The 26,858-nt window shown below is 57.9% G+C and overlaps 6 protein-coding genes across 6 annotated transcripts; 2 read left to right on the top strand and 4 right to left on the bottom strand.

Moving 5' to 3' along the window:
• Positions 1–993: 993 nt before the first annotated feature.
• Positions 994–4,049, bottom strand: BKCO1_17000136 (polarized growth protein; the record flags this gene model as incomplete). Its single annotated transcript, XM_020271600.1, has 3 exons — positions 994–3,701; positions 3,757–3,900; positions 3,992–4,049. 3 exons carry the CDS (start codon positions 4,047–4,049, stop codon positions 994–996), a joined length of 2,910 nt encoding a protein of 969 aa, XP_020131741.1.
• A 911-nt stretch (positions 4,050–4,960) lies between these two features.
• BKCO1_17000135 (miz zinc finger protein) lies at positions 4,961–8,347 on the top strand (the record flags this gene model as incomplete). Its single annotated transcript, XM_020271599.1, has 1 exon — positions 4,961–8,347. One exon carries the CDS (start codon positions 4,961–4,963, stop codon positions 8,345–8,347), a length of 3,387 nt encoding a protein of 1,128 aa, XP_020131740.1.
• Positions 8,348–10,128: 1,781 nt separating this feature from the next.
• On the top strand, positions 10,129–13,026 carry BKCO1_17000134 (p-loop containing nucleoside triphosphate hydrolase; the record flags this gene model as incomplete). The annotated part of the gene is made up of 2 exons (XM_020271598.1): positions 10,129–10,574; positions 10,629–13,026. The coding sequence occupies 2 exons, from the start codon at positions 10,129–10,131 to the stop codon at positions 13,024–13,026; spliced, it is 2,844 nt and encodes a 947-aa protein (XP_020131739.1).
• A 2,614-nt stretch (positions 13,027–15,640) lies between these two features.
• Positions 15,641–16,895, bottom strand: BKCO1_17000133 (nadp-dependent leukotriene b4 12-hydroxydehydrogenase; the record flags this gene model as incomplete). Its single annotated transcript, XM_020271597.1, has 2 exons — positions 15,641–15,948; positions 16,145–16,895. 2 exons carry the CDS (start codon positions 16,893–16,895, stop codon positions 15,641–15,643), a joined length of 1,059 nt encoding a protein of 352 aa, XP_020131746.1.
• A 2,512-nt stretch (positions 16,896–19,407) lies between these two features.
• On the bottom strand, positions 19,408–21,280 carry BKCO1_17000132 (double-stranded rna-binding protein; the record flags this gene model as incomplete). The annotated part of the gene is made up of 2 exons (XM_020271596.1): positions 19,408–20,393; positions 20,446–21,280. 2 exons carry the CDS (start codon positions 21,278–21,280, stop codon positions 19,408–19,410), a joined length of 1,821 nt encoding a protein of 606 aa, XP_020131745.1.
• A 1,744-nt stretch (positions 21,281–23,024) lies between these two features.
• BKCO1_17000131 (transcription factor) lies at positions 23,025–25,925 on the bottom strand (the record flags this gene model as incomplete). Its single annotated transcript, XM_020271595.1, has 3 exons — positions 23,025–25,195; positions 25,267–25,443; positions 25,517–25,925. 3 exons carry the CDS (start codon positions 25,923–25,925, stop codon positions 23,025–23,027), a joined length of 2,757 nt encoding a protein of 918 aa, XP_020131744.1.
• Positions 25,926–26,858: the final 933 nt, after the last annotated feature.

The following is a 26,858-nucleotide window of genomic DNA, read 5'->3' as shown; positions in this document are numbered from 1 at the left end:
ACCAACCTCCTGCACCCGAATCGCCAAGCGGTTAGCCGCACCCCATCCCCCCGCTGACGTATCCCTACACTCCCTGCTCTTCCGCTGCCCGCCCAGCATGCCGACGAGCGGATCCCGAACAAGGTACGCCGCCAACCTCGTGTTGAACAACCACCCGCCCGCCGACCCGGATCCGCCTCTGCTTATTTCCCGCCTGCACGTTGACGTGACTTGAAGAGAGCCCGCCCAGGACCAAGATGTGACACGGTGCTTTTCCAACACCACCACCATTGCCAAGCTGTGCCTCCAACGGCTCCCCCTCTCGCCCGGACATCCATTGCACAAGCCCCCCTGCCTGCCTGCCTGCCTGCATGTCCCTTCTGCCATCACTCGCGCCACCGCAAAACAGGTCCCAGTCTGACTCGAAAATAGACAGCCGCTCTGTATTATGCTCCAACGGAAGGGTACCTATACGGCTGAAGAACCTGACTAAACACTACAAGGAAATCTGCGCGTCCGCTTTTTCGGATCTGGAGAGTAGTAGACGAAAATGAAATCGGAGCAAAGGCTGGAGAAGAGAGAGCAAAGAGATATGAAAGTACCGTACGTACTTCGGAGCTGTCAGGGGTACTCGATCCTATACCACCAAAAAATCAACCCGTAGGCCAACGTTCATAACCGTCGTCCAGATATGCTAATAGAAAACGCACTATAACCCAGCGTGGTACCAAACGAAAAAGAAAAGGAAAAAAACAAAGGAAAATGTCTCGCCTCGTCGCCCATGGCTTGGTGCAGCCAAGCATCAAGCCCTGAAGAAAACCCCACACAGGGGACTACCCTTTAAAAGTCTCTGTCCCCTGTAAAACCCTCACTGAATCCAGAAAGAAAGAAAGAAACAGGCCGAGTGGTGTGGAGAGCAAGAAAAAAGGAAACAGAGAGAAGAAAGCAAACCTTGCTTTCATCGAGCAGGCGTGCTTTTCTCTACCAACGAGCAAGTCAACTTCTGGAGATCCATCACTCCTTACTCGCAGCCTCGCTGTCCACCGATGCAGGTGTCGCACTCGCGGCCTCGCTGGTCCCGACGCTGCCCGACCGCTTCGCGTCGTCAGCCGAGTCGCCGTCGGCCTTCTCGTCCTCCAGCCCGGATATAGCCAAGCCCCTTTCCTCATCTTCCTCGTCGATCTTGTCCGGATTGCCGTTCTCGTCGTCCTCGTCCTCTCCCATCAGCGCCGGAGGCCGTTGCTGCATCTCCCGTGCCTTGGCCAGCGAGATGGTCTTTTGCTGGTAGGTGCTGACGACCTCCTTGCTTTCGTCGCGATCAATCGTTGCTTTCATGAGTGCCGCCATCCAAAGACGCCCCTGCTGGAGGTTGTCCACTGCGAAGTAATGCACCGTCGGTTTGGTGAAGTTGACTGCTTTCGACAGTCCAGCCCGGGGCGGTACGAGCTTGAAGATGAACATGCCCGACGGGTCCTCCTTGATGTCGATTTCGTTCGCCGCATCCGTTTGCGCTGACGTGGTCAAGGTTGCGTTATGAGGAGATGTTGGTGATGACTTGGCACCAGTTATCGTCGCATGGAGGCCCGTCATACGCTCATTGTTGGCTGGCAGCACACGGTGACCCGAGATATCGATCAGCCCCTTCTCCGCCGTGTCGAACTCCGAGTAGTAATACGATAGACGACGACCCTTGAGCACGAAGAGCCTCGTCTTCCATGTCGTCATCATATTCGACGATCTCTTCTTCATCCAACCGTTGTAGTCAGACCCCGGTATCGTCTCCGAAGGCGGCTTATTCTCCAATCCCCTCTGGTACGCGCTAGTCTCCTTCTTCGTCTTCTTCTTTGGTGCATTGCTAGCGGCACTTGAAGTCATCGACGTGCCCGTCGTTGCGCTACGAAGAACGTCCGGCGGCGCCTCTCCAGAATCAAAGCTCTTCGACGTCTGTGATGGCGTGCTGGATCCTGTCCGGGCAGGAGAGTTCATGGCCGAGTCCTTGCTGGGAGAGAGCGGGGGGTTCTTGGTCCCGCTCAAAGTCCCAGCAAGGGCGTCAGAAATGGCTCGAAGACCCGTTGCGCGCGGCTTCGGGTGCCTTTGGATGGCTGGCGGCGGCGAAGCGCGTCCGCCCGTTTCCTCGCTCTCTACCAGGTTTGGTGACGAAGCAATGGCGTCGATACTTGGCGTTCCGTAATCCAGCTTAGTGACCGTGGCAGACCGTTCCTTGCTCAGGGCTTTGGGTGAGCCCCGCAATTCAGGTCCGCTAGCTGTGCGAGCACTCTGAGTACGCTTTGCGCCCGGGCTGTAGAAGGAGGCAAGAGCGGTAGGTTCGGAAATATCCCGCATCGAGTCGGTGCTTCCAATTCTGCTGTGGCGTTTGAATGCCGACAGGCGCCTTCCATCGCCCCCAGAGCTCGACGTCCGGGAATGGCTTGGACTGTGTCCCTTGCGCAACACGTTTCTCTGTTTACGATTCTCGACCTCTCCGCCTGAGAAATAGCCGCGGTCGAGTTCAGGCGTTACCACTTTCAGACCTGCGCCACGTGGACTGCCTTCAGTGGGAGTTTCGGGCCGCGTCTGCGCTGCAGAGGCTGGCCGCCCATTGGGTTCCCCCATTTTCCAGTTCCGATCAAACGAGGGCTGCTTCTTGTGTGTGCTCGGCGTCGCTGAAGTTATGTGGACATTGCTTGGGGTCGTTGGAGTCGCGGGCAAGTTTGCAAACTCGACTGAAGAATGCCTCCGGTGATGATTCATTTCTCTCACGGACGCTGCGGACGGACGCCTGGCGTCGTTCCGGGGAGTACCTGGGGTGCCGGGTACGGATCCCATGCCTTGCTGCGAGCTTCCTCTGTTTACCTGCTGTCGACTCGATGGCCGGCCGCCATTAGAATCCATCAAACTTGGGATACGAGGGAGTACTGTTCCAATCGACGTGCTGCGATGGCGAATAGAGCCTGCGTTCGAGCCCTGATCCGATCCGGAATAGTCCTGCATGCTCTGGGAATTACGCACCGCATCAGTTACCTCTTGTTGAAGGGCCTTGATCTTTTGCCAGATCTTTAAACGTGGGCCGATGGCGCCGAGATCGAATTCCTTCATGAAAACCGACGCCTGATCCATGCCCAGCAAGACTTCCCCGGATATTTCCTGGTCCTTGAAGACGTCGCAGTGACGCCTGTCCACGCCAACGTCCTCCAGCCACTCGGCAACCTGGAGCGGCGTCCAGTGCCTGATCTCTTGCAGCGTGTGCAGTCCGTTTTCCTCCTCATCTGTCTCCTGGCCGTTGATGTATGACAATCTGTGTTCCACATGGCTGCTGTACTCGCTTCCGCTGTCGTTGTTGGGGCGGAGGTCTCGCAGCAGGCTGCTGCGCGGGGTGTTGTTTATATCGGTCAGGTGCTCGTCGATGACGCTCAGGGTTTCGTTCATGACAGGACTCCGCTGCTCTCCTGACAGCGCCCGCTGGCTGCTGTTCATGGTGGCCACGGCAGAGAGCGCCATTGGTGCCGTCGCAGAGCGCTGGGGACCCGAGGCGCCAGGAGTAGTGGCAGGAGAATCGGAATGCCGTGGCGTGGATTGCGGCTGGTCGTTGTCGGGCGGATGGGCGGCATCGAGGCTTGCGAACGCGGGGCCAGTGGTCGAGGTAGGACTAGTGGTATATGCGACGCCAGGGCGGGTATTCAGGACAGAGGTAAAGGTAGGCTGCGGGGCCAGCTGTGTGTAGACTGGACTAGCTCAGTTAGCCATTCCTCCGCGAGCGGAAAGGGAGAACTGGCGTACCCTCTGGGAAGAGGCCGGTGTGCCCGTTTTGAAGGTGGCGGCCCAGGAACCAGCCATCGCCGAAGTCGTCATCGCGCTCGATGAGCTCGATGCGGTCGCCGCGCTTGAGGCTCAATTCGTCGGGGCTGCGCGCGTTGAACTCGTCTGCGTGGCTCACCACATATCAGCAGGCGGCGGCGGGGGGAGCGGGCTGGCGTCGCGGCGCGCACGGCGGGCGGCGCCCGAGGCGACTTACGGATGACCAGCAGGGTGTCGCCAGGCTGCGCCTGGTCCATATTGGAGCGCGCCGCCATGGTGTGCAGTCGCGGCGGCTGCGGGGGCGCGGGTCGGTCGACGGCGTGGTGGTCGGGGTGATTGCTGCAGCTGGGGATCACCACATGGCAGCCCTTGCAAAGGGCATGGCGCGGAGCTGCTGAGTCGTACCAGGCCGATGGAGGCGCTCGCGCAGCAGCAGACGGGAGTGGCGGCTTGCTGGCAGGTATGGAGAAGCTCAATTTCGGGGCCCCGTCTGGGTTAATAGTATGCGGCGGCGGCGGCCAATCACATGCGCGATCGCTCCATGGAGGGCGCAGGCGGAGCGCTGTTCGGCGAGAGGGCAGAGAGCACAGGCGGCGGCAGCAGGCGAGCGCAACGCAGGGCCGGGCGCGCGACCAGAGGCTCGTACGGCGCAAACCTCGCTGGCTGTGGGTGAGTTGGGAGCCCGCGGGCGCGGCGCCAGCGATCCCAGCATGACAGCGGTAGCGGTCCAGTCCACAGCCGCCGACACGCGCGGATCTCCCTCTGGCAGGCCACTGGCAGGCAACTCTCCGTCGGCAGGGTCTCTCTCCAGCGTCGCGCCCGGTGTCGTCGCGCGCGCCTTCGCAGGTGCCCGTCGCGCCGTCGCACCGTCGCACACGGCGTGGGGCGGTGCCGCGATTGCGCGGTTTGAAATTTCCCGTCCCTTGTGGCCCCCGTGGCGCTGCATCCGGAGCCAGGTCGCGCTTACTGGCAGACAGCTCACATCGCAGACGAGCGCGCTCACCTCGCCGCCCCGCCCAAGGCCCAACTGTGCCTCTTGCCTGCATCCTTCCCAATCCGGGCCCGCTGCACCGTGCGCCCTCTGGGGCAGACAGCAAAGACCCGCTGGACCACCGCCCTCTGCCATGTTTGGGTCCAACCACCACGCCGCCCGCCTGTCTTGCTCAGATCCCGCGAGCACCACGCCATGAGGCCGCGCGACCCTGCTCTACGCGAGCATCAGACATCCAATTCCACCGCAAATGCCTTTCTGGGCGGCCGCCGCATGCCGTCCTGGCTGACCACCAGCCAGCCGCAAGTCAACGCCTCGCCGCTGGTGCCTTCGCGCAAGAGACCCGCCCCGCGAGACTTGGACGCCCCCAGGCGCCCGTCGAAGCCCGTTTCCAGCTCCGCCTCGCCGACGCTCCCTTGCGCTACCGCCGCCTCTGTCGCGCCCCAAGCTCCCGCCGTCGCCGCACATAATGCTTCGTCGAACCCTGCCTCTCCTGCACTACCCAACGTCGTTGCCTCCCACATGTCCCGCGCCACGACCGCCGCCGCCGAGAACAGCATCCTGCCCTCGCCCGCCCCGAGCGAGGACCCGGCCGTTCACCCGCCCGCCCCGAACAAAGACCCGGCCATGAATCGAGCGCGAGCGACGTCGATCGTAAGCTTAGGCGATGAGGAGGACGACGAGGATGGAAGCCGGACAGACAATCGTTTAGACGTCGGCGTAGCACCTGCTCCGAGCCGGAGCATGTCGCTAGCTTCGGCCGAGAACAATACGAGGGCCATGCAAACCTCACTCGAGCAAGCAGATGGCGTGGCAAACCCATCTCGGGAAGAAGCACTTCGACGCCCCTCGGCACCCGAGTCTGCAAGCTTGCAAGCCCCCGAGGCCAATGCGTCGGCGCAGACGGACCATGTGGCCGTGGAGCATGCACAAGCTGCAGCTGCACAGGATCCTCAGCCTCACTTGACTTCTCACAGGAGAGCCACATCGTGCCTCGCGGCTGAACTCTGCATGAAGAGGCTGCAGGCACTGATCCCTCTTTCTGCCGATGGAAGAGGCCTGAGTGCCGTTGAGACCGTTAGAGTTGATCTCGTCCGTGAAGCCGTTGAACGAGGAGACCACGACTACATACATTTCCACCAGCTCATGTGCTTGAGAGCCAGCGCATCTCGCCTACCAATAACGATTGCCCAAAATAATTTGGCACTGACGTCTCTGGATCTTCTGAACCACTTAGTACAGACACGAGAAGTCACGATGCCTTGGCTTCAACGGTTTGCGGATTTTCCCGTCCCAATCCATGTTATGCAGCAGCAATGGCCAGATGACTACATGAAGCAGATTTCCGTCTTCGACGAATTCATCGCTCGCGCTCGAGAAAATGGATGGGAAAATATGCAAAAGCTCTGCTTTGTCAAAAAGCTCCCGCCAACTGCCGTGGAGATTGGAAGGGAATTGGGCATGCACTCCCCCATTTTTCAGTCCGTCTTCCACCGGGCCATCTTGCGGCGTCTTTGCGATTTTCCAGAGCCCAATACGCCTCCACAAGTAGACTTCTTTACTCGCGCCGAAGCTGCTTTCAGACTGCATCAGCAACGCCTCGCGGATATTCCATCGCAGTCGTTGAGTATGCCAGAACACGGTCAAAGGCAGTTGAATGAGGAGATGTGGTACCGAGAACAGATAATCAACCTCCAGAGGCGATATCTCGCTCAAACAGAGCAGGCGAATTTGCAGTCACGACGCATGTCGGGACAAGGCCAGAGTCCGCAGCTACAGCTAATGAGCAACTCGCCTGCTCAACGCCAAGGCCAAATTCGGTCGCCAGCTCAGCCCAGCCCATTCGCGCACCAAGCCTCTGTGCAAATTGCACAACAGCAGGCTGTGCCCGGACAGCCAACGCCTCAGCCCTCATTGCAGGTTGCCATACCTCGAGCAAGATCTGGTAGCTCACAAATGAGCCCGTATGGAGTGACGACACCAACTTCGACTTTGCAGTCGCCTCGTCCTGCATCATCAGTCCAAAATATGAATAGGATGAACTTCGTCCATCAACAAATCCAGCGACAGTCGCTTCCAAATAACTTTCAAATGGGGATGTCTATGAACGACATCAACCTGGCGTCGCATGGCCACAGCCCAGGGTCACAAAATAGGTCCCAGAGACAGCCGCAATCACCGATGACACCTCAGTACCCTCCCTCTGGAATTCAGCCCATGAACGGGCAAATGGTTCGTCCAGGCATGCTAGCTGGTGTGTATCAGCAACAGATCTACCAGCAAGGCGTGCCACTCCCGAACGATGCACAGGGCGGTCATCGACAAATACAGGCACACCAGGTAGTCCGTAGCAACGCTGCATCTCCTGGTTCGGCATCGGTGACGCGCCATGTGGTTCACCAGGTAGATCCAAGACGGGCCAACGGAGTGGGGAGATCGCCGGTCCAGGTTCAATCTCAGATGTCACAACCGATGATTCCCCCTGTACATCACAACTGGGCCCCACACATCGTTGATCCAAGTCAATCGGCGCTCCACCAGTCGCACCTCTCAAGCCCTGTTCTGGAGGCCACTCCTAGGCCGGAGCTCGGTCGGAAGTTGTTTCAGTCTGTGATTGCCTTCGCAATCCCTCCGGAGAGACTCAAGGACGGTGCAGCCCAGCAGAAGCTCACGTTTCAAATCACTGCAGAAGATGAGGCGCACCTACCCCCACGAACCGAGGTCGCTCCATTCGAAATAAATACCAGGAAGGTGACAGAACAGACCAGGATGTACCGCCTGCGTTGTGCAAGGTCGGCATCCAAGGCAGAGCACGTCTGGATCCGGCAAAGCACTTGCTGGCCTGAGGGGATGTTCTTGACTCTCAACGGACAGGTGCTCGAAATGCGGAAGAAGCTGCAACATACAAAGGATCTTCCAATCGACATTACGCCCTATCTTCGACGGGGCGAGAATGGAATAGAGATCTCTTTGCTGAGACGTCCGGACGAAGAAAAGATGTCGAATTACCTTGTCGCTATCGAGGTGGTTGGGATTCATCATTACGACAAAATCAAGACAGACTGCCTCTCGCAAAGACTGGTGCCCGCAGCGGAAGTACTTGGTTCGATCAAAGGTACTCTGAGCGGGTCGGCAGATGACGATGAAATAGCCATTGTTGGCAGCAACGTCGCGATAAGTCTCTTCGATCCCATGACGAAATGTCGACATTGCGACATTCCCGTAAGAGGCAGGTGGTGTCTTCATCGCGAATGCTTCGACCTAGACGTTTTTCTCAACACTCGGCGTCGCAGTCAGAAACGGCCAGACAGTCCAAGCTCGGTGGACGACTGGAAGTGTCTGGTATGCAATGGCGACGCACGTCCAGAAAGCTTGGTCGTTGATGGATTCTTGATGCAAGTTATCACGGAGTTATCTGCGGCGGGCCAGTCAGAGACGAGTGCCATTATCGTAGACAGTGATGGCAAATGGAAAGCCAAGCCCGAAGACGATACACGTGCCTCACAGACTCGCACCTCGCATGCCTCTACTCCAGTACTCCGGGAGCCTTCGGCCCCGTCTGCAGTCATCGAGCTGGAGTAGACTGATTTCTATTCGACTTACATATTTAGAAACTGCGTTGCTGAGGTATCTGATTGACGATCTTGAAGCATTTCAGTTGCTCCGACCCAGGTGAGCAGGACAAGCCTTCTTCTAAACCGCTAAACTTCTGACAAAGTCAGCAGCGGCCGTCTGCCATTCAAAGCACGATGGACCGCTGACTGCAATCTATTGCAGATACTCGATCAGTTCTATGCCGAATACCAGGAGAATCGCTCCAAAGTTCGCAGACGGCGGACATGACGTCAGACATACTTTTGTATCCGGTTGGAATACGGATGTTTATTGCTTCTCAGACATACATAAGAACTGTGCATGGCGTATCATGAAGCCCTCATGGCTCACGGCGTTTTCCCGTCCTCATCCTTCTGGCTTTTTTTTTTTCTCGGAGTTGGCACTTGCTTACGAGGTTAACGATTTTCATTTTCATGGGCTGATGGAGAGAACACCAAAAGAGGAGACTAGCTTTCTTCGTCTCCTCCTCTTTTCTTTTCCCCCTTTTCTTCGAGAGATACCTGCCCTTAGGCACCCTGCGTTACTATACTTTTATTCACTCATCTTCCCGGACATACTTCAACTCGGTCTTTATAGCTCCGGTTTTTCCCTCTTTCTCAAGCGTTCGGCACGATTGTCTGTGTTCTCAAGTCATTGAAAGTTAGTTGAAAAAATGCATACGTGAAAGGGATCTTTCTTTCCTCATCTCTTTTCCTTACTCTATTTCGGTTGTATATCAATCAAAGGGGGGTGTCTCCCTTTGACATGGACACTTCTGTCAAATTACCTCTTAACCTTCTTTCCCCTGTAACGTTTTGTGTATGGTGCTTTATGCGTGCACTGCCCGCCCTGCAATCTCGTACGCAAAATGTCATCTATCTGCTTTATTTGATCCCGGAAACATCTTCCCTTGGGCAAAACGCAGGTGGAAGTGCATGGAGCAAAAAGAGGCCCGTGCGTTTCCCACTGGGCAGCAAAAAGAAAAACGCAAAATGCAAAACGTACAACAGCCGGGATTCCCCAATGGTCACCCACTTGAGTACTAATCGGCCGGTTCGCAGCTTAAGTACGGCTGAGCGGACGGGAAGCCCTGTATTCTGCGACCTATGGTCGTACGTGAAAGATTCAGTTGCAAACAAAGACTATGACTACATGTCAACAGGCTGTGGACTGCCCTGAACAAGGTCACAGTCAACCGGTAACATCAAAGAATTGCTATCCGAATGCGTTACTGGGAACCTACAGTACGCCAAGCCGGGAATCAATGAAGGCGCCGGCATAGAAAATGCTGCTCCACATCTTCTTGCAACATTCGGCCAGACGAGTAAACACCTTACTTGCTGTATGTACAACGGCCACCAAATTACGGATTCTTCTACCTCCTACACCACACCCGGGCCAGAGGCATACGACGGCTTTTGCGGTGATTGTCCCCGGGGCTAAGCGCGCGCCTATCTTACCCGGAAGACTGGTGGCGGTTCCAGCGGGGAGTGGAGCACTGCCACGTCTGAGCCGCCCCCTTGGTCCCCACTCCGCCACCGCTCCTGTCAAACGGCGGCCCCTACGTGTTTTCATTGGATCGGAATCCAACCGTCAAGCCGCAACGATGAACATTACCTGTGTCCATCGAATGGACTGCGGCGAGGCTCAACACGTCAGCAGAACGGTAAGAAGTCTTAGTTAAGCCCGCAACATCCACCGTTGCCAACCCCAGCATCCATCTTCCGCGGCTCCCGTACTTCCCCTCCTTCTCTCCCCCCCTGAACTCGATGGATCCGTTCAGCGCCCTGGGAATCGCAGCCGCGACCATACAATTCGTCGACTTCTCTGCGGCTCTCTTATCCACAAATGGCAGGATCCGCAGCTCCAAGACTGGAGAACTGCAGCTGGAGTCGGAAAGCCGAACGATTGCCGAGGACTTGGAAAGCCACCATGGGGAGATGATGGACTCCCGCAACGGGAGCGGACAGGGCCAGGCTGTCTCCCAAACAGAAAAGCAGATCCAGATCGTGTGCGTTGAATGCGATGCCGTGGCCCAAGATCTCCTCCAGGCTGTGCACAAGTTGAAGACGCGGCGTTGGGGTAAAAAGGAGAAGTTTGGAACTTTCAAGCAAGCGCTGCAAACCATCTGGAGCCCGGAGAAGATTGAAGAGTTGGAGCAGCACTTTGGGAAATGGCGGTCTCAGCTCGTTTTTCTTGTTGTTACGGCATTAAGGTGAGTTCTTGCACGTTCATGTATCCTCTGAGCATGGGCTCACAGATAATCCAGGGAGCAACAAACCCGGCTCGGTAGTCAAGTCCCGCTTGTCCAAAGCACAGCAGCGCAAAATCACAGAAACGGCCAAAGGTTCCTAACTTTTCTGCAAAAGAACAAGCAATACTACTCGGAAATACACGCAGCTATCCTAGAGAACCCCAGTCCCGCTGAAGGGGTCCATGCGCTCTCCTCGGGCAATGAATTCGAGACGGACATCCTATCGGCTCTCTTCTTCGACAGGGCGCAGAGCCGAGAAGACAGGATCCCAGACGCTTGCGAGGAGACGTGCGAATGGATATTCCAGCAACCGCAACCCGAGCAAACACGGTGGACCGGCTTCTACGACTGGCTGCGTGGAGACTCGGACCAACGCATCTACTGGATCACTGGCAAAGCGGGCGCTGGCAAATCGACGCTCATGAAGTTCATCTGCAATCATCAAATGACTCAAGAGTTGTGCCACGAGTGGGCCGGCAACGAGAGGCTGCTGCACGCGCAATTCTTTTGCAGCGATTCAGAAGAGTCGATGCAGATGTCGCGGGAAGGCCTCCTGCGGACACTGCTATACCAGACTTTGAGCCAATATCAACATCTCGCGGCAACCGCCTTCCCGGACCGGTGGGAAATGTTCCGGCTGCTCGGGGCACAGTCGGATGCCCCGATGACGGAACTGTACCTGCAGCAAGGACTGGAACGGATGATCAAGTCCAACCCCGACACAATGTTCGCCTTCTTCGTCGACGGCCTTGATGAGTTTGGCGAGAATCCAGACACTTTGGCGGCTTTCTTCCAGAACCTGGCCCTGAACTCGAACATCAAGATCTGTCTGAGCTGCCGGCCGTGGAGCAATTTCAAGAAATCCTATGGATTCAGGCCGAGCCTGTGTCTAGAAGAGCGAAACTACCCAGACATCGTTCAGTTTGCGCACTCAAGCCTGGAGAAAAGCACAGACTTCGTCCACCTTTGCAAGCAGTCTCCAAAACAGGCGCAAGAACTGGTCGCAGCAGTTGCGGACAAAGCGTCAGGCGTCTTCGTCTGGGTCGAGGCCGTACTCGGCATACTCCTCGAAGGCCTCCAAGATGGAGAAAGGCCGTCGGATCTCCGGCGACGGCTGGCCAGCGTGCCCAGCGACCTGGAACCGCTGTTCCAAAAGATGCTGGACAGCATCGAGCCAGAGCGCGCCGAACACGCCTCGCAGCTGCTACAGATGGTCCGAGCCGCCCGCGCGCCGGTCAGTCTTCTCTGCCTGTCCTTCGCCGGCGAAGAGGACCCCCACCTCGCCTACGAGCACCCGGTCGAGCCCTTGACCGAAGAGCAGGAAGCCGCCCGATCGGACCAGATGCGGCGCCGCCTGCACAGCCACTGCAAAGGCCTCCTCAAAACGACCTCCTCCTCAACACCCGCCACCGCCGCCGCCCCCGCCACCGTCGACCACCTCCACCGCACCGTCCGCGACTACCTCCACCGCGGCTCCGTGTGGCACCACATCCTCACCTCCTCCCCGCCCTTCACCCCGCACCTCGCCCTCGCCCACGCCTCGCTCCTCTGCCTCAAGACCGCCCGCCTGCCCGGCCCCTCCCACTGGCACGACCACTCCTCGTCCCCATCCACCACCACCACCACACTCCCACCCCCAACCTTCTCCACCCTCCTCCTCACCACCCTCCACCACACCGCCGCCTCCCCCGCCCCCCACCACCAACCCCTCCTCGACCTCCTCGCCGCCACGACCGCCCGCCTCATCGCCACCCACGGGCCGTGCCCTACCTCGTTTTGTTGGTGCCGCGGCCCGGCCGACTACCCCGCTGATGCCAACGACGCGCCCTTCGTCGCGCTCGCCACGCAGCTGCAGCTGGTGCCGTGGGTCGCCGCGCGGCTGGAGCGGGCGTGGGTGTTGCCGGCGGGGAAGAGGCCGGAAGGTGGCAGTGGTAGCAGTACCGGTGGTGCGGAAGCGCAGGCGCCGCTGTTGCATTTCGCTGTCGTTTCGGCGTCGGCGGCGGGGGCGGCGGCGTGGGGGGAGGGCGGAGAGGTGGAAAGGGAAGGGGAAGGGGAGGATGGGGGCGATGCGGAGCGCAGGGCGCGGTTGGTGGGGATGTTATTGGAGTGGGGGGCGGATCCGAATTATGCGGGGAGTGGGCCGAGTGGGAGCGGGAGCGGGATGGTGTCGCCGTGGGAGGAGGTGGTGGGTGGGGGTGGGGTCGAGGAGTTTGGGGAGGAGGTGTGGGAGGGGTTTTTGAGGTATGGGGCGGATAGGGGGGTGGTGGCGGCGGCGAAGGGGGAGTGGGAGGCAGGTGGTGGGGGTGGGGGTGGTGTCGCTGGGAGGAGGAAGCGGAGGAGGTGGTATAGGAGGGTTTGTAGGAGGGAGGATGGGACGGTTAGGTGGAAGAGGAGGGGTGAGAAGGTGGGTTGATTTTTTCTCTTTTTTTTTGAGGATGGCGACTTTTCGTGTGTGCGGTTTTTTTCGAGGGTGTACGTGATTTTAATGAGATTTTCGAAAGCGTGGAAAGTATTTGAGTCAGTTCCTCCCTTGGCCAATGTTGCCCGCTCTCCCATGACTAGCAGGGTCACAGGCTCCCGAATGAGCACCCAGGACTCGTTCATTTCAAACACCTGACACCGCCGATGAAAGAACAAGCACAAGCACGTGTGTGTGTTGCGCTTCCCTACGCCTTCTGTCTCTAAAATCACCAAACTCACTCTTTCCCTCCACGGACATGTTTACTTTCGTCAACATCTTCCCGGCCCTTGTAGCCTGTGCTTGGCATTCCTTACTCTCCCGGGTTGCAGATTGCACAACTGTGGCTTCCGGTGTCCCAGCATCTCCCGTTCAACTTCACCTCATCTTTTATCAAAACACTTGCACACCATTTTATGGTTTTTCTCAGCATCATTTGTCTTTTGTGATACAACTGAGCTTTACGCTGCATTCATGTATGTCATCAAAATCATAATCCTTACCCTCAAACGCAATAATTGTAACGAGCATCACATCATGCTTCAGCCAACTCTCAGCCTGAAGTTGATGGCGGCTTTTATCTCAAGAAACCCCACGCCAACCAAGTGGTTCGCAATGTCTCTCTGTTCGCGCACATGGCCGATTGTGTAGATCACACCCACAAAGGTGCCGTGCAGAGTGAGCTCCGTGTAGGAGTAAGTGTGCTTATAAGGACTTACTTCCTTCGCTAGACCTCCGCCCCAAAAAGCCCGTGACAGACTCTCCCAACGAACCGTGCTCTTTGAGGTGTATCTGAAATCAATGACGCGCATGCCACCTGGCGCGTGGGTCCCATGAGTGCCTTTTCCGGGACCACACACGTGTCGCTTCAACGAGTAGCCAGCATCTCCGCACTTTAAAAGACTGCTGTTCATTCCAGATATTATTCATGTTTTAACAACGTACATTCATATCACAACCATGACAATACAACACTACCTCACTCGTTTAAACTTGTCCACCGGTAACAGAAGGAAAGGTCGACACCTACGTTTAGAATGCCGAGTAGATGATAGTGCTTAGCAGCATAAACGTATAATGATGTCAACGAGCAGCGCGTTGAGCACATGATAGTCTGCAGCATGTTAAGGTGGCGACCGGAGCTTAGTTGGTAGCACATAAGCGAAGTCCATGGAGATCTTGTCCTCGCGGAACAAAAAGAAGTGAATAACACGGTTGGACTAACAGTCTCAGTGTCGTAACCATCACAAGCAGCACTCACACCGTGTTCAAAACCTCCCGCTCATTCCAGTCCGCATATAAGCTAGCCAGCCCAGCCCAGCCCAGCCCAGCCCAGTCCAGTACAAGAGAACACTGTCACGAGCAGAAACAAAAGCGCCATACAAGACCTGGCCCCATCGATTCCCGACCCGCGTGGTCGCCTCCCACATACCGGGGGGCGCAGGTCATCATTCCCGTGCTCGCCAAATTCGGGATTCAAAATGGCAAACAGCTTTAGTAGCGGGAATAACCTGGTTCAAGACCAAAGACCACTCAAGCTCGCGCAGGCCGCAAAAAAAAAAAAAAAAGACGATGGAATCACAGGACACTGCGGAGTGTGCCCAAAGTCCGCGTTTTCAACCACAGTCGAGCACGATCAGCGCTGAACCGATATCCATCATCTTTGCACGAAATTGCACAGCATCACTTCTAACCGGCCAACAAGCACAGCAGCCAGCCTCTATGCCGCATTCCCCCGGTACCCTTCTTCTGCATTACATACGCAGCCCAACACCCACCCCACACGAGCGACCCCGTGCCCCTCACGCCTGCGGTCCCGTGAGCATTGTTCACTCACATCTTCCCATCTGCCCGCTCCTCCCTCCCCTAGTATAAAAGTACCGGCGACACTGTCTCCCAGAACCTCCGGACGATGGGGACAAGACCATTAATTGATCGCCGGGGGAACTGGTACCCGTTCACTGTGGGGGGGTTTTTTTTGTTTGGTTTGGCCGTAACGGCCACGCTTCAACTCCGAACCGCCGTGAACGACAGACTTTCGCCCATTGTACACATCTTTACTTGCGTGATTGGGAGAGGGAGGGGCTTTACGTTGATGCTCGCCATCGTGTAGAAGAATTTACGTGCGCCAGCTTCATCGACGGATGGTGCGTTTCAGCGCCAAGAGAAAAAAAAGGATATGCCATACTACTGCGAAGCTCGTAGCAAAAGGCTGAAGGTGGCAGGGAGTGAACGGGGCGATCTGACCCTTTTCCGACCCCGGAAAGTGCGGCCGGCAAAACGGATGAAATGAGAGCGAACTGATCGGGCTGATGCCTTCGTAGCAGATGGGTTGCAGTTGCGGGAAACGGGAACACTGTTAAATATTATATTTCTTATACGTTGTCAAGTTCCAAGCAGCCAATCAGACTCCCGAACGTACTCTACGCTTTTTGTTGTCTTGATCACAAAATATCATAAGCCGTCATCGCAATCACAGACCCAACCCATCTTCCACCCACCTCACTCATCTCTCAGCAACAAGAACAAATCCCATGGGGTATCTCTTTTTTCTTCTCAACTCCCTCTCTTACTCCTTGTCCAAATCCGCAATCTGCAGGATGGCCTTTCCGAAGTTCTTGCCGGACAGCATGCCGAGGAAGGCCTCCGGGGCGCTCTCGATGCCGACGTCGATGTGCAGCTTGACCTTGAACGAGCCGTCGGCGACCCACTGCTGCAGCTTCTGCTGGTGCTCGGCCGCGTACTTGGGACCGAAGTCGGCGTCGCCGACGATGAAGCCGCGCATGGTGATGCGCTTGCTGACGACGTGGAACAGGTTGCTGATACCGTAGCGCTCCTCGGGCTGCAGGTTGTACTGCGAGATCATGCCACAGGCAACTGGGGAGGAGCGTTAGCCAAGACGCTCCGTGGAACCAGTTTTGGGGTTACGAGGGGGAAGATGATTGTGTTCCTCAGAGTTGGTGGAAGAGGTCGACATCTTGAGATTCGGAAAAATTGCGATTATGTTGGTAGAAATTTTCATCGTGGGAAGCAATCATGTGCGTGCAGAAGTGAAAAGAGTATGGGTACTTACTGATCCTGCCATGGTTGTTCATGGCGTCGATGGCAGCCTCGAGAGTCTCGCCGCCGACGTTCTCGTAGTAGATGTCGATGCCCTGGGGGGCCAGGCGGGCGAGAGCCTCAGACGTCTTCTCCTTCTTGTAGTTGAAGCCAGCGTCGAAGTTGAGCTCCTTGGTGATGAAGTCAAGCTTCTTGTCATCACCGACGCTGCCGACGACCTTCAGGCCCTCGTGCTTGGCCAGCTGGCCGACAATCTGGCCGACAGCACCGCTGGCAGCCGAGATGAAGATGGTCTCGCCCTTCTTGGGCTTGCCAATCTCGTAGAAGGAGGAGAAGGCGGTCAGACCGGTCATGCCGAGAGGACCGATGAAGTTGGAGGCGTGAAGGCCGTGGGGGTTCTGGATGAGGCGGACGCCTTGGGCCTGCTGGGCGGAGAGGGCGCTGTACTCCTGGATAGGCATCATGCCGATGACAAGATCACCGGCCTTGAACTTCTCATTGTCGCTCTTCAGGACCTTGCTGACGACGCTGTTGTCGATGGGCTGGTCGAGCTGGAGGGCTGGGAAGTACGACTTGATCTTGGGATCCCTCATGCGGGCACGCTGGTAGGGGTCCAGGGAGGCGTAGAAGTGCTTGACGGTGATGCCGCCGGCCGGAGGAGCGGCCTCAAGGTCGAAGGCGCGGTCCTCGACGGTAAGGTCGACGCCGGCCTTGGGAACGCCGACGGGCGGGTTCTTGAAGATGAAGCTCTTGTTCTGGACCATTTTGGAAAGTGGGGTACAGCTGGGCAATGGTGTCAAGGGTGAAGGGTGAAGAGAGAATTGTCGGCGGTGGAGGGCGGGCCGGTGGTATATATTGCGTGGGCGTAGGGTCAGTGGAAGCGACTGGAGGTCAAGGATTGCATCATGCGTCTCGAGGGGTGGCGGCCGTAAGGCGGGCAGACGTCAGCCCTGGGCCGAGACTACTGAGCTCGAGCAGCCGAAACGGCCGTGAAGTCTGAGGGACCGACGCCCTGCTCGTGTCTAGCTCCAGCCCTAGGCACCGCCACCAGTCACGGTTTCGTGCCCTCCCTGGCTGCAACGCCCTCACGTCTTGCACGGCGGCAGCCCTCTCAGCGCTCGCAGCGCTCGCGGCGCTCGCGGCGGTCTCTGCGGTCTCTGCGGGCGGGACGCATGCTCGCAAGACGGCGGACGGTGGTTGCTCGCGTCTGGCTGGGTCGGAGGCAGACACAGTTCGGGATTCCGCCCCGCGCTGGCTGCGGCGGGACACGGCGCTGAAGTCTGTCGGCGCGAGCTGCTCGAGACAGCATAGGGGTATGCGCGTCGGGGCGGGGGCTGGAAGCAGCAAGTCGGCCGGGGCGGGTGAGGTTGTGCCGGGTGGAGGGAGAGGTGTAGCCGTGTAGGTACTTGGGAAGAAAAACGATCGCCGCGTCGCCCCGCCTGGCGCGATAGCCCTTCCCGGCATCCTCCCGGCACGGCCTCTCGTCCAGCCTTGCCTCGGCCGCCACCAGCCCGATCTTCTGGAAGCCCTGTACCCTCGCCCCGGACTGCGCTGCCAGTGGCGCCTGCTGACAAGCTTCGCCGCCGATCAGCGGAGCGGGAGTGCTTGCTCAGCAGCCGCGTTATTAATCGCTGGACCGAGGCTGCGCGCCGTTTCGCCGCTGGTTTCGCCGGGCGCGGTGCCCTGCGGCTCCACGGCTCGTACGCATGTACCTGCGTCAGGGTGTGCTGATGAAGCAAAGACCGCGGAAGAACAGCGCAGAACACCACCGCTGACTGGTACGGCCGTGTCGGTGCGTCGTCGGCCCACGCGGAGAGATGGCTCGAATCGCTCGATGCAGCCGCTCCGCCGCAGACGACCACTCGACCAGCCCAACCCACTCCGCCCCGCGCCTCAAGCTGCCTGCTCACTGCTCACTGCTGGCCCATCGGACATGCCGCAAGACCGACGCGGCCCGCTGCAGCCCAGGGTCCGCTACGGATTACCTCCGACGTCAATCCCGCCTCACACGACCACCTGGCCAGGACTTGTTACTCAATCCGGCAACACGTCCTGAGGCCTTCCTTAACCGCCCTCCGCTCCAGCTCGAGCACGCTCCTCTGCCCGCCGCTGCTCCTGCCTCGGATCCGCCGACTTGCGGCCAAGCCATCACTTCCGCAACAGTCCCGTCTTCCGTCTGCTTCTCCTCTTGACGTCAACCACCCTGATGTCTGCTGCTGTGAACAAGATCCACTTACCTGCTCAAGTCCTGCACCCCGACCCGGGAGGATAGGTCCACATCTTCACCGCGCTGCGGAGCCGCTCCTTTGAGACGTGCAGCAAACCGTTCCGCCACATAGGGCGGTGCCCCCAGGAATGGCCCTCAGCTCAGATTCCTCTCGACGGACGGACTACTCCTCCTTGCGGCCGGACCAATGACGACTCCAGACGCTTGCCTCTCAAACTGGTCTCCGGGAACCCAATAGTCTATGCCATTTGCCGTCGACGAACCGCCTTCGTGTGAGCATGAATCGTAAGGTAAGGACGGTCCCGGAATCGCCGTCGAAAGAAGCAGCTGACGACGATGCGATCACGATCAACATCCACTATAACACAAGGGCACACCCTCGCCGCGTGCATAAGCTGTGCTTCCGTTGCTTTCTTGACTCGCCTGCCAAGTGATGCATACTGACTGCTCTTCATTCTCCTTGTGGCTTCCTCTCCCTGACTTTGTGCCGGGCATCCATCCCTTGGACCCTCGATCCTCATCGCCAGGACCCGGCTTATCCCCATCACAGCACGCCTGAGGATCGATTTCTGTTGCTCGAATTGTGGCCGTAGTCAGTCGCTGTTTCTTGCTTACCAATACAACTACATTTAGAGCGCAGACCATCATTGCACGTTCAAAGTGATGTAATGTCGTCGCGCAACCCCATGCATAATCACATGCACCAAGTGTGAAAACCTCTCAATGCAACCTGCGTGCACACGCCTCGAGCCATAGCAACCTTGAGCATTTCAAAACATTCTAGCAGCCAAACATGAGAAAAAGAAAAAGAACAACACCGGGTATACATAATTCCTCTCCCCACCCTTCATAGTCCCACGCTCGCAGTAAACCAATCTCGTCAACAATTTTTCTTCATCCCCTCCAACCCAACCCCAGAAACCCACAACAATCCTCCCCTCTTTCTTTCCCCAAGCCTCCTTCCTTCAGGAGCCCCGGAGCAAAAAACACCGCCCCACCCTCCACCCGCACACGCAGCAGCCACCTACCTACATCCTCCCTCCCACCCACTAAGGGCCCGCCGCCGCCCCAGCCCCAGCCCCAACCCCCGCCCCCGTCCCCAACACGCCCTCGACGACCTTCTGCCTCTCCGCCTGCATGGCCTTCAGGTGCTTCAAGACCTTCTTGGCCACCTCGTAGCGCGCCTTCTTCTTGCCGTAGATGTTCTTGACTTCGCCGATGGATTGCTGCTGACCCCCACCGCCGACGATGGCCGGGTCGTGCGGGAAATACGCGGCGCCGGACCACATGGACGGGACGCGCGGGTCGGGCGTGATTTTGTAAATGGGCTGGGCGCAGCCGAGGCGGGAGCAGAGGTCTGCGTTGCGTTGGGGGTGAGTGAGTGGGGTGTTGTGAGTAGGTGGGTGGGACGGCGGTTGTTTTTTGTTTTGGGGGGAGGGGAGGGGGAGTGGTGGTGGTGGTGGTGTGGTTGTGGGAAGGAGATAGAGAGAAAGAGAGACAGAAGGGGGGGAAGGTAAGGGAAAAGGGAAAAGAGGGGACTCACTCATGACCTGCTCGCCCGGAGTGAAGTCCTTCATGCCCGGCGGACCGCCCGAGCTGCTACTGCTGTTGCCGCCGCTGTCGCTCTCGGAGCCGCTGCCCGTACCGCCGACGTTTTTGTTGTTATTGTTGTTGTTGCCGCCGATAGGCATCGGCGTCAGGGGCGGGCCCGCAGCAGCAGCAGCAGAAGCATTACTGCCGGACGCGGAGGCGGGCATGCCGGCACCAGCTGTTGCCATGGCGGCGGCTTTCATCTTCTTCTTGGTGGGGTGGCCGGTCTTGGGCATGCGGCCGGTCTGGCGCAGCCAGTGGACCGCCTCGCGCGCGGCGTTGGTCTTGGCCGCCTTCTTGCTGTTGAAGAGCACGTTGCGGCCGCCGAACGGCTCGTCTTCGCCGCGCCCTTCCTCGGCCGGCATGATGCACTCCATCGAGTAGTTGGCGCCCAAGCTGAACTCTTGGAACTTTGGGCGCGGCTTGTTCTCGGCTTGGCAGTATTCTATGTTGTAGAGAACGGGGAAGAAAAGGTAAGCGTTGGCTGAAGCAATTACCTCGGCCATTACCAAACGCAGGGAGAAGAGTGAGAGAGTGAGAGAACGAAAAAGCGTCAACGGGGTAAGGGAAAAAGAACAACCCACCTCCTAGCAACCCAACCCAATTCTCCAACACCTCTTCCTCATCCACCTCCATCCCGTCCTCCTCTCCGTCTTTATTCGCCCCATCCTCACCCGTCTGCTTCCTCTTCCCCGCCCCCGCCCCCACCCCCGCAGCCTTCCTCCTCTCCAACGCCTCGGTCAAAACCGCCAGCCCCCTCTCCGCCGCCGCCGCCTTGGCCTCCTTCTTCGTCCCATACGGTCCGGGCAACTCAACCACGAAGGCACCGTCCTCACCACCATCCTCTTTCCCACCGAGAACCCCGCTGTAGAAACTAAAAGTCAACCGCACCGCCCACCCCGGCGGCATCGGCCTGCACTGCTCGTAGTCGAACGTGTTCGCGACGGCGTTCTTCAGGCAGAGGTTGTTGAACGCGGCGACGGATTCGCTGGACCAGGCGCGGCCAGCGCGGAGGGGGGGCTGGTCATTGGGTGGCGAGGACTGAAGCGGCTGCGGCTGCGACTGCTGCTGCGGCTGCGAGGACGACGGTGCTGAGGAGGAGGAAAAAGAAGAAGAAGGAGGGGCTGCTGGCGCCGCGTCGATGGCGCCGTTGCCGCTGTCATTCTTGCTGTACGCGGGCGGCGGCGGTCCCGGGGGGTCGACGAATCCCCTTTCGTCGTCGGGGAGGAGGGTCCGCGCGGCGGCCATTTGGGCCTCGAAGTCTTCGATGCTTTGGGCGGTTTGGCGGTGGTTGTGGCCGAGGCTGGGGAAGGTGATCTGCGGGAAAGCCATTTAATTTATGGTCGGCCTCCGCCTTTTTTTGCTTTTGTTTTTCTGGAGACGAGTGACGGGAGCAAATGGTTGGTGGGATTCCGTTTGCAGTCCGTTTGGTGCGCGCACGCGTCGGAAAACTAGAAGCAAACTTAACGCACGGCTCGGCGCCGCGAAATGTTTCGAACGTGAGGGGAGACGGCCGGCTGCAAGGCAGACGCGTCGAGATAAGATAAGGGTGGTACAATATCACGTGGAAGCCATGGCTCTTGCCGAGACCTTCCACCGCGGCGTGAAAATTTCTGACCTTTGCTCTTCTCTGGCCTCAGGCTTGCTGCGGCAATTTTGCAAACGCACATGAAGTTTCTGTGCAACATCGTTTCTCATCAACCAATCAGCAGCTTTAGCTCACTTGGGAGAGCGCCAGACTGAAGTCCACTTCAGCCTACAGCATCATCTGTGCGGTATCTGGAGGTACTGTGTTCGATCCACAGAAGCTGCAAGACTCGCCGTCTTATCAGTCTCAGGCTGGTTAGCAAGCTATTTCTTTTTGCTCTTTTTTTCTTCTCTGCCGGATGGGCCGCCGTAGTGGGGCAGCCTCGGCCTCGCCGACGTCTTTTTTTTTTGGCCCCTCTTTTGGCACGCGGGAGCAAGGACTTAGCAATCGTAACATCGTAGGGTATATAGTGCAACAGTATCATAAAAGCGTACTTCGTAACATGATATCATCTTTACAGTGGGTTACCCCACGAAGGACCTCACACGCTTCCCATATAGCTATTTGAAACGGACATCCGGAAGTGATTGCGTATCTTAAGCCTGCATAGATGTGGAACACCATTACCAGAATACGTAGTGTTCAATATTGTAGGGAGATAGAAGTTGGCGGCGGTGCTTCACTTCGAACGCAATAGTCGATAGCGCCAGTATTGGACCAGCCGCACCCCAGGGATCTTAATTATCCATCACGTCCGTACGCAAACGTGACAGCTTGCACCAGCACAACGCAAACGTTCTCACAGAAAATTTGGCAAGAATAACTAAGCATTTACGTCTAGCATACACAAAGCGCAAGGCCAATTTGACAAAAAGAAAAATAACAATAACAGCGAATAACCATATTTTTCAAATTAGGGGGAAGGACTAAAAAAAGCTACCTACTTACTGTAAATAAAATTGCGTCTTATAGCAAGGTCGAGTGAGTGTAAACAAGCCGAACGGTAAAAAGAAAGAGGAAAAGGAAACGACTGCATGAAAAGAAAAAAAGAACTTTTTTTCCGGTGGAATAGTCGGTGGGGTATATAAAACCGACACTGGCATGACCGGGTCATGCAAGATGCGTAAAATAGACAGGTGCAACAAGGTAAAGCCACATGGTCAGTGACTCAGTTAGTCAGTCAATCAGTTAGTAAATCAGCGAGTCGGCCAGTCAGCCAATCAATCGGCAATCAGCGAGCGTCCAAATACCTTTTCCACCCCTCCCGGTCTTCGTCTCTTCCGTCTTTCCCCTTTTTCTTTCTTCCTCATCTCCTTCGTACATAACAATCCATAATCAATCGTCAATTCTTTCCGCGAATCCTCAAAGTCCACGGCGACAGGGGAGAAAACCAAAAAGGGCAAGCAAGAACACAATTGGAGAAAACAAAAACCGAAGAGAATAGGAAAAGAACAACAACAGCGTCAACAACAACAACACAGCCCACCTCTCTTCCCCACTTCCACCCCTACACACGCACACGAACACACACACAAACACACCTATCATTTACAACCCCAACATCCCGCTATCCCTCCGCCCCCCCTGATGATGATGATACCCCCCACCACCACCTCCACCCCCGCCGCCGCCGCCACCACCACCCTGCTCATCCAAATAATGCCCCCCATGCTTCCCCTGCTGCGCCCCCCCTCCATCAACGCCAACCCCATCTTTCCCCACACCATCGCCGTACCCTCCACCGCCATTACCCCCGCCGCCGCCACCACCACCACCAGAATTACCGCTTCCACCCCCGCCATTATTATTACCACCACTCCCACCGCCACCACCACCCGTCGTCGTCGTCCCCGTCCCCGTCGTCCCCGTCCCAGTCCCCCACCCCGCCTCCTCCAACAACGCCCCATAGCCCCCCCAACGCGGATTATACGCATCGCCGGGCCCGTACCCCACGCCGACGCCGACGCCGACGCCCACGCCCACCGGCGTATGCGACCCGCCTCCCTGATGCTGCTGGTGCTGCTGTTGCGATTGCTGCGGCGGCAGCGGCGGCGGTGGTGGAGCGTGGTGCGTGCCGCCGGTGGGCGTGCCGATGCCCATGTGGTGGTGATGGTGCGGGTGTTGGTGGTGCGGGTGGTGGTGGTGGGAGGAGGAGTGCAGGTGGTGCTGCTGGTCGAGGGGGGAGGCGGTGGAGGCGGCGGCGGCGGCGGCGATGTCGTAGTAGCCTTGCATGGAGACGGAAGGTTCCATCCAGACGTTGATTTGGCCGGCGGTGAAGTCGAGGGCGTTGGGGTGGTCGTCGACGGAGCCGTGGTGGGGGGGGATGGCGAGGGAGAGGTCGGAGGTGGGGGTCGCGGAGAGGGGTTGATGGTGGTGGTGGTGTTGTTGGTGGTGGTGGTGGGAGTGGTGGTGGTGGGCGGCGTGCGGGTTGTGGTGTTGGTGTTGGTATAGGGACGGCGCGGACGACGAGGCGGCCGAGAGGGGCGCCATGGCGACGGTGGCGGCGGCGGCGGCGGAAAAGGGGCCCCCGATGGCCGAGAGCGGGTCGAGGTCGAAGCCGCCGTTGTGGGCCGAGGCGTCGAAGGAGGGGTGGGTGGAGTTGGTGGGCGTGATGAGGCCGCTGCCCGGCATGGTTTCGAGCGTGAGCCCGCCGTAGGGGTTGCCGGTGTCTTGCTTGAGAGGGCCACCGGGGCCACCGTCCATGAAGGACTGTTGAGACTCCTGCTTGAGAGCGGATTCGTCTTTGCCGGACTGCTGGTGGGGCAGGACGACGCGTCGCCATGTCGTCGCTCCAGCCACGCCGGCGTCTGCGTGTCGGAACGTCCATCCGACGATGAGGACGCGCTCCGGGGCTGGGGACTCGGCCCCGTATCCGCTAGCGGCGGCGATGCTGCCACGAGGCACGGCGAAGATCTCTTGAACGGCACTGAGAGCCTCGAGCGTCTGGTTGGCACGCTCGCGGGCTTGCTGCAGTCTTTCGTCATCGGCCTGTACGGCGCCGCGTGCTGGAACCAGATCACCCTTCTTCTTGTACGCCTTTCGCATGATTAGTGAAAGCTCGCCCAGCTTGCCTGCCCAGAAGCCACTGCCAAACGTGCCCGCCACGGCGTGCAGCCGTTTGTAATGCTGGTCGTAGCCCAGCACGCTCTTGGGCTCGGTTGAGAGATCGTCGCCAGTGTAGAAGCGTGTGTGAGATTCGAAGTGGTCGTACAGTGCGTACTCGTAGGTGCTGTTGAACTCGATTTGAATGCCGAGCTCGGTGCTGTCACCGGGAGCATGCATTGCCATCAGCTCGATGCTCGACTCGGCAAGGATGACGTCGCAGTTTATCAGCGAGTCCTTATCATCCAGCATGTCCCGAAGGTGTTTGGGTACGCCAGACGATTGGTCCTGTAGGTCAGAAACATATAGCGGTGGCTGCTCGGCTCGTTTGTGGAAGCGCGTGAAGCAGTGCAAGGAGCGGGGAGGATCAGAAGTCGTGTCCCGAGCGTTCATCTCGAAGCACGCAGGGACCAAGGCAGGGCTTGACGAAAGCATCTGGCGTGGTGGCGGCAGCGCGGCATGCTGCTGAGGCGCGTATATTGCGCCTTGGTCGATGGAGTTGAAGTCCAGCGGCTGCAGGGTAGCCGAAGCTGTAAACCGCCGCCGAAGCATGTCGTGAGAGTTGTGCCGGTGATGACGGCGGTGGTCGAGATCTTCCTTGGACATGTACCTCATGACTACATGGGTCAGCACGCTCGTGGGGCGGCAACTGGAGGCGAGCAAGGCCGGGCAGGTAAGAAATACTGACTCTTAGGATACTCCTTGAAGAGCGGTTTTAATACTTGGATGTGGCTCGAGACTTGCTTCCTCGTCCGAGCCTCACCGGTCCACTTCTCGATGGCATACGCTATGAGTTCGTTCCGTCCGCGGGGTTTCCCCTCATGCATCTGCTTGCGGCGGCCCATTGGCGGGTACTTGACCAGCGCTGCAATGCAAGAACACGTCAGTGCCACGATAATTCCCATTGGTCGGGACGGCCGCGAGAAGAGCGGTCCTACCTGAGAAGAAGGCCAACTCCATGTGTTCGGGCCATTTCTGGTCCTGTTCTCTGCAGTCCTTCGGCTGCCGCGCTCGATACTTCCGATATGCGTCCGACCGTGACAGCATTCGCCACAAGCGGGCCGCCTCCTGTCTGACCCGCTCGTCCTCGTCAGCAAGCCAGGCCGACGCCGCATAGCTGGCGTGCGAGCTCTGCGAGGATGCTGAATAGCCCTGCGCCGCGCTGTTGTAGGAGAAATTCTCGGCGGGCTGATAGAGACCATGCTTGCGGTGATCGGTGTCCAGAAAATCCTGCTGGCGGTTGTTGCAACGCTCCTGCAGGATCGGTCTCGCAACTCCTATGTCGTCGATGATACTGTCGTGAAGAGCCGGCGCATTAGAGGGTAGGATGCATGAGCTTCTCTCCATTATGTGGTGGTTTCGGGAATGCCGCGCGATGGGATAAGAATGAGGGTTCAAAAGTAAGAATGTCTGGGGTGCTGGGCTTCGCTCTTTCGAGCAGAGCAGTCAAAGACGAAGGAACGTAGAGAGCTGGACCAAAGGAATGACTTGACAGAGAAAGAGAATGTGGACGGCGAGGTGGGAATGTAAGAGAAGTGGACTGTTGTTTATAGGAGGCTGGGTGTTGGACTCAGAAAGGAGCCTCGTTGTCGAACAATGCCGCAGGGCACCATGGAAACGGCCGGCAGGAGAGGCGTGGGTCGATCAATGACATAAGGAAAGCCAAATCTAACCAAGATTCACGGCGCGACGGGATTGGCTGGATTTCATGGACGTTTGTTGACGTTCTTGTCTGATTTTCATGGATTGACTACTAGAAGAATGCTGACTTCCTTCTATTCTATCATGTTAGCCTGATAAGCAAGGGCTGGCCGGGCCTTTCGCCCCCAAACATGGTCGTTCTGGTGAGTTGAGACCCCTCTTGCGGTGCCAGGGATGTAGCCTATGCGAGGAATGTTCTTCACACCCACTCCGCGGGCAGCAGTGCGGCAGTTGAGCCGAGTCTTTCGACAGGAATGCGACGGAGGTTAGCGTGTGAGATCAGAAAGAAATTGGTTTGCTAGGCGTCATGGCCCTTGATTTCTGTTTCGCGTGGACGATACGCGCGCCTAAGACATCAGTCGCAGCAAGGTTTTCACGGACGCGGTGGAGAAGACTTCGGGACGTTTCCCACCTGCACTGTATTTCGGCCGAACGCTACCGAGAGGAGATCGTGCTGTCCTGTTTGCGGGTGGCAGGCCCAGGCAACGGGTATCAGCCATGGCAGTCCTCCAAAGGGGTAGCAAACCAGAGTGGCGCGCTCGACATCGCGTTTCGCCGAAGAAGCAAGGGGGCGACGCG

Source organism: Diplodia corticola, assembly GCF_001883845.1.
Source record: "Diplodia corticola strain CBS 112549 chromosome Unknown scaffold17, whole genome shotgun sequence".
NCBI lineage: Eukaryota > Fungi > Ascomycota > Dothideomycetes > Botryosphaeriales > Botryosphaeriaceae > Diplodia > Diplodia corticola.
The sequence above is the reverse complement of the archived record's forward strand: the minus strand, read 5'-3'. Positions and strand labels throughout refer to the sequence as shown.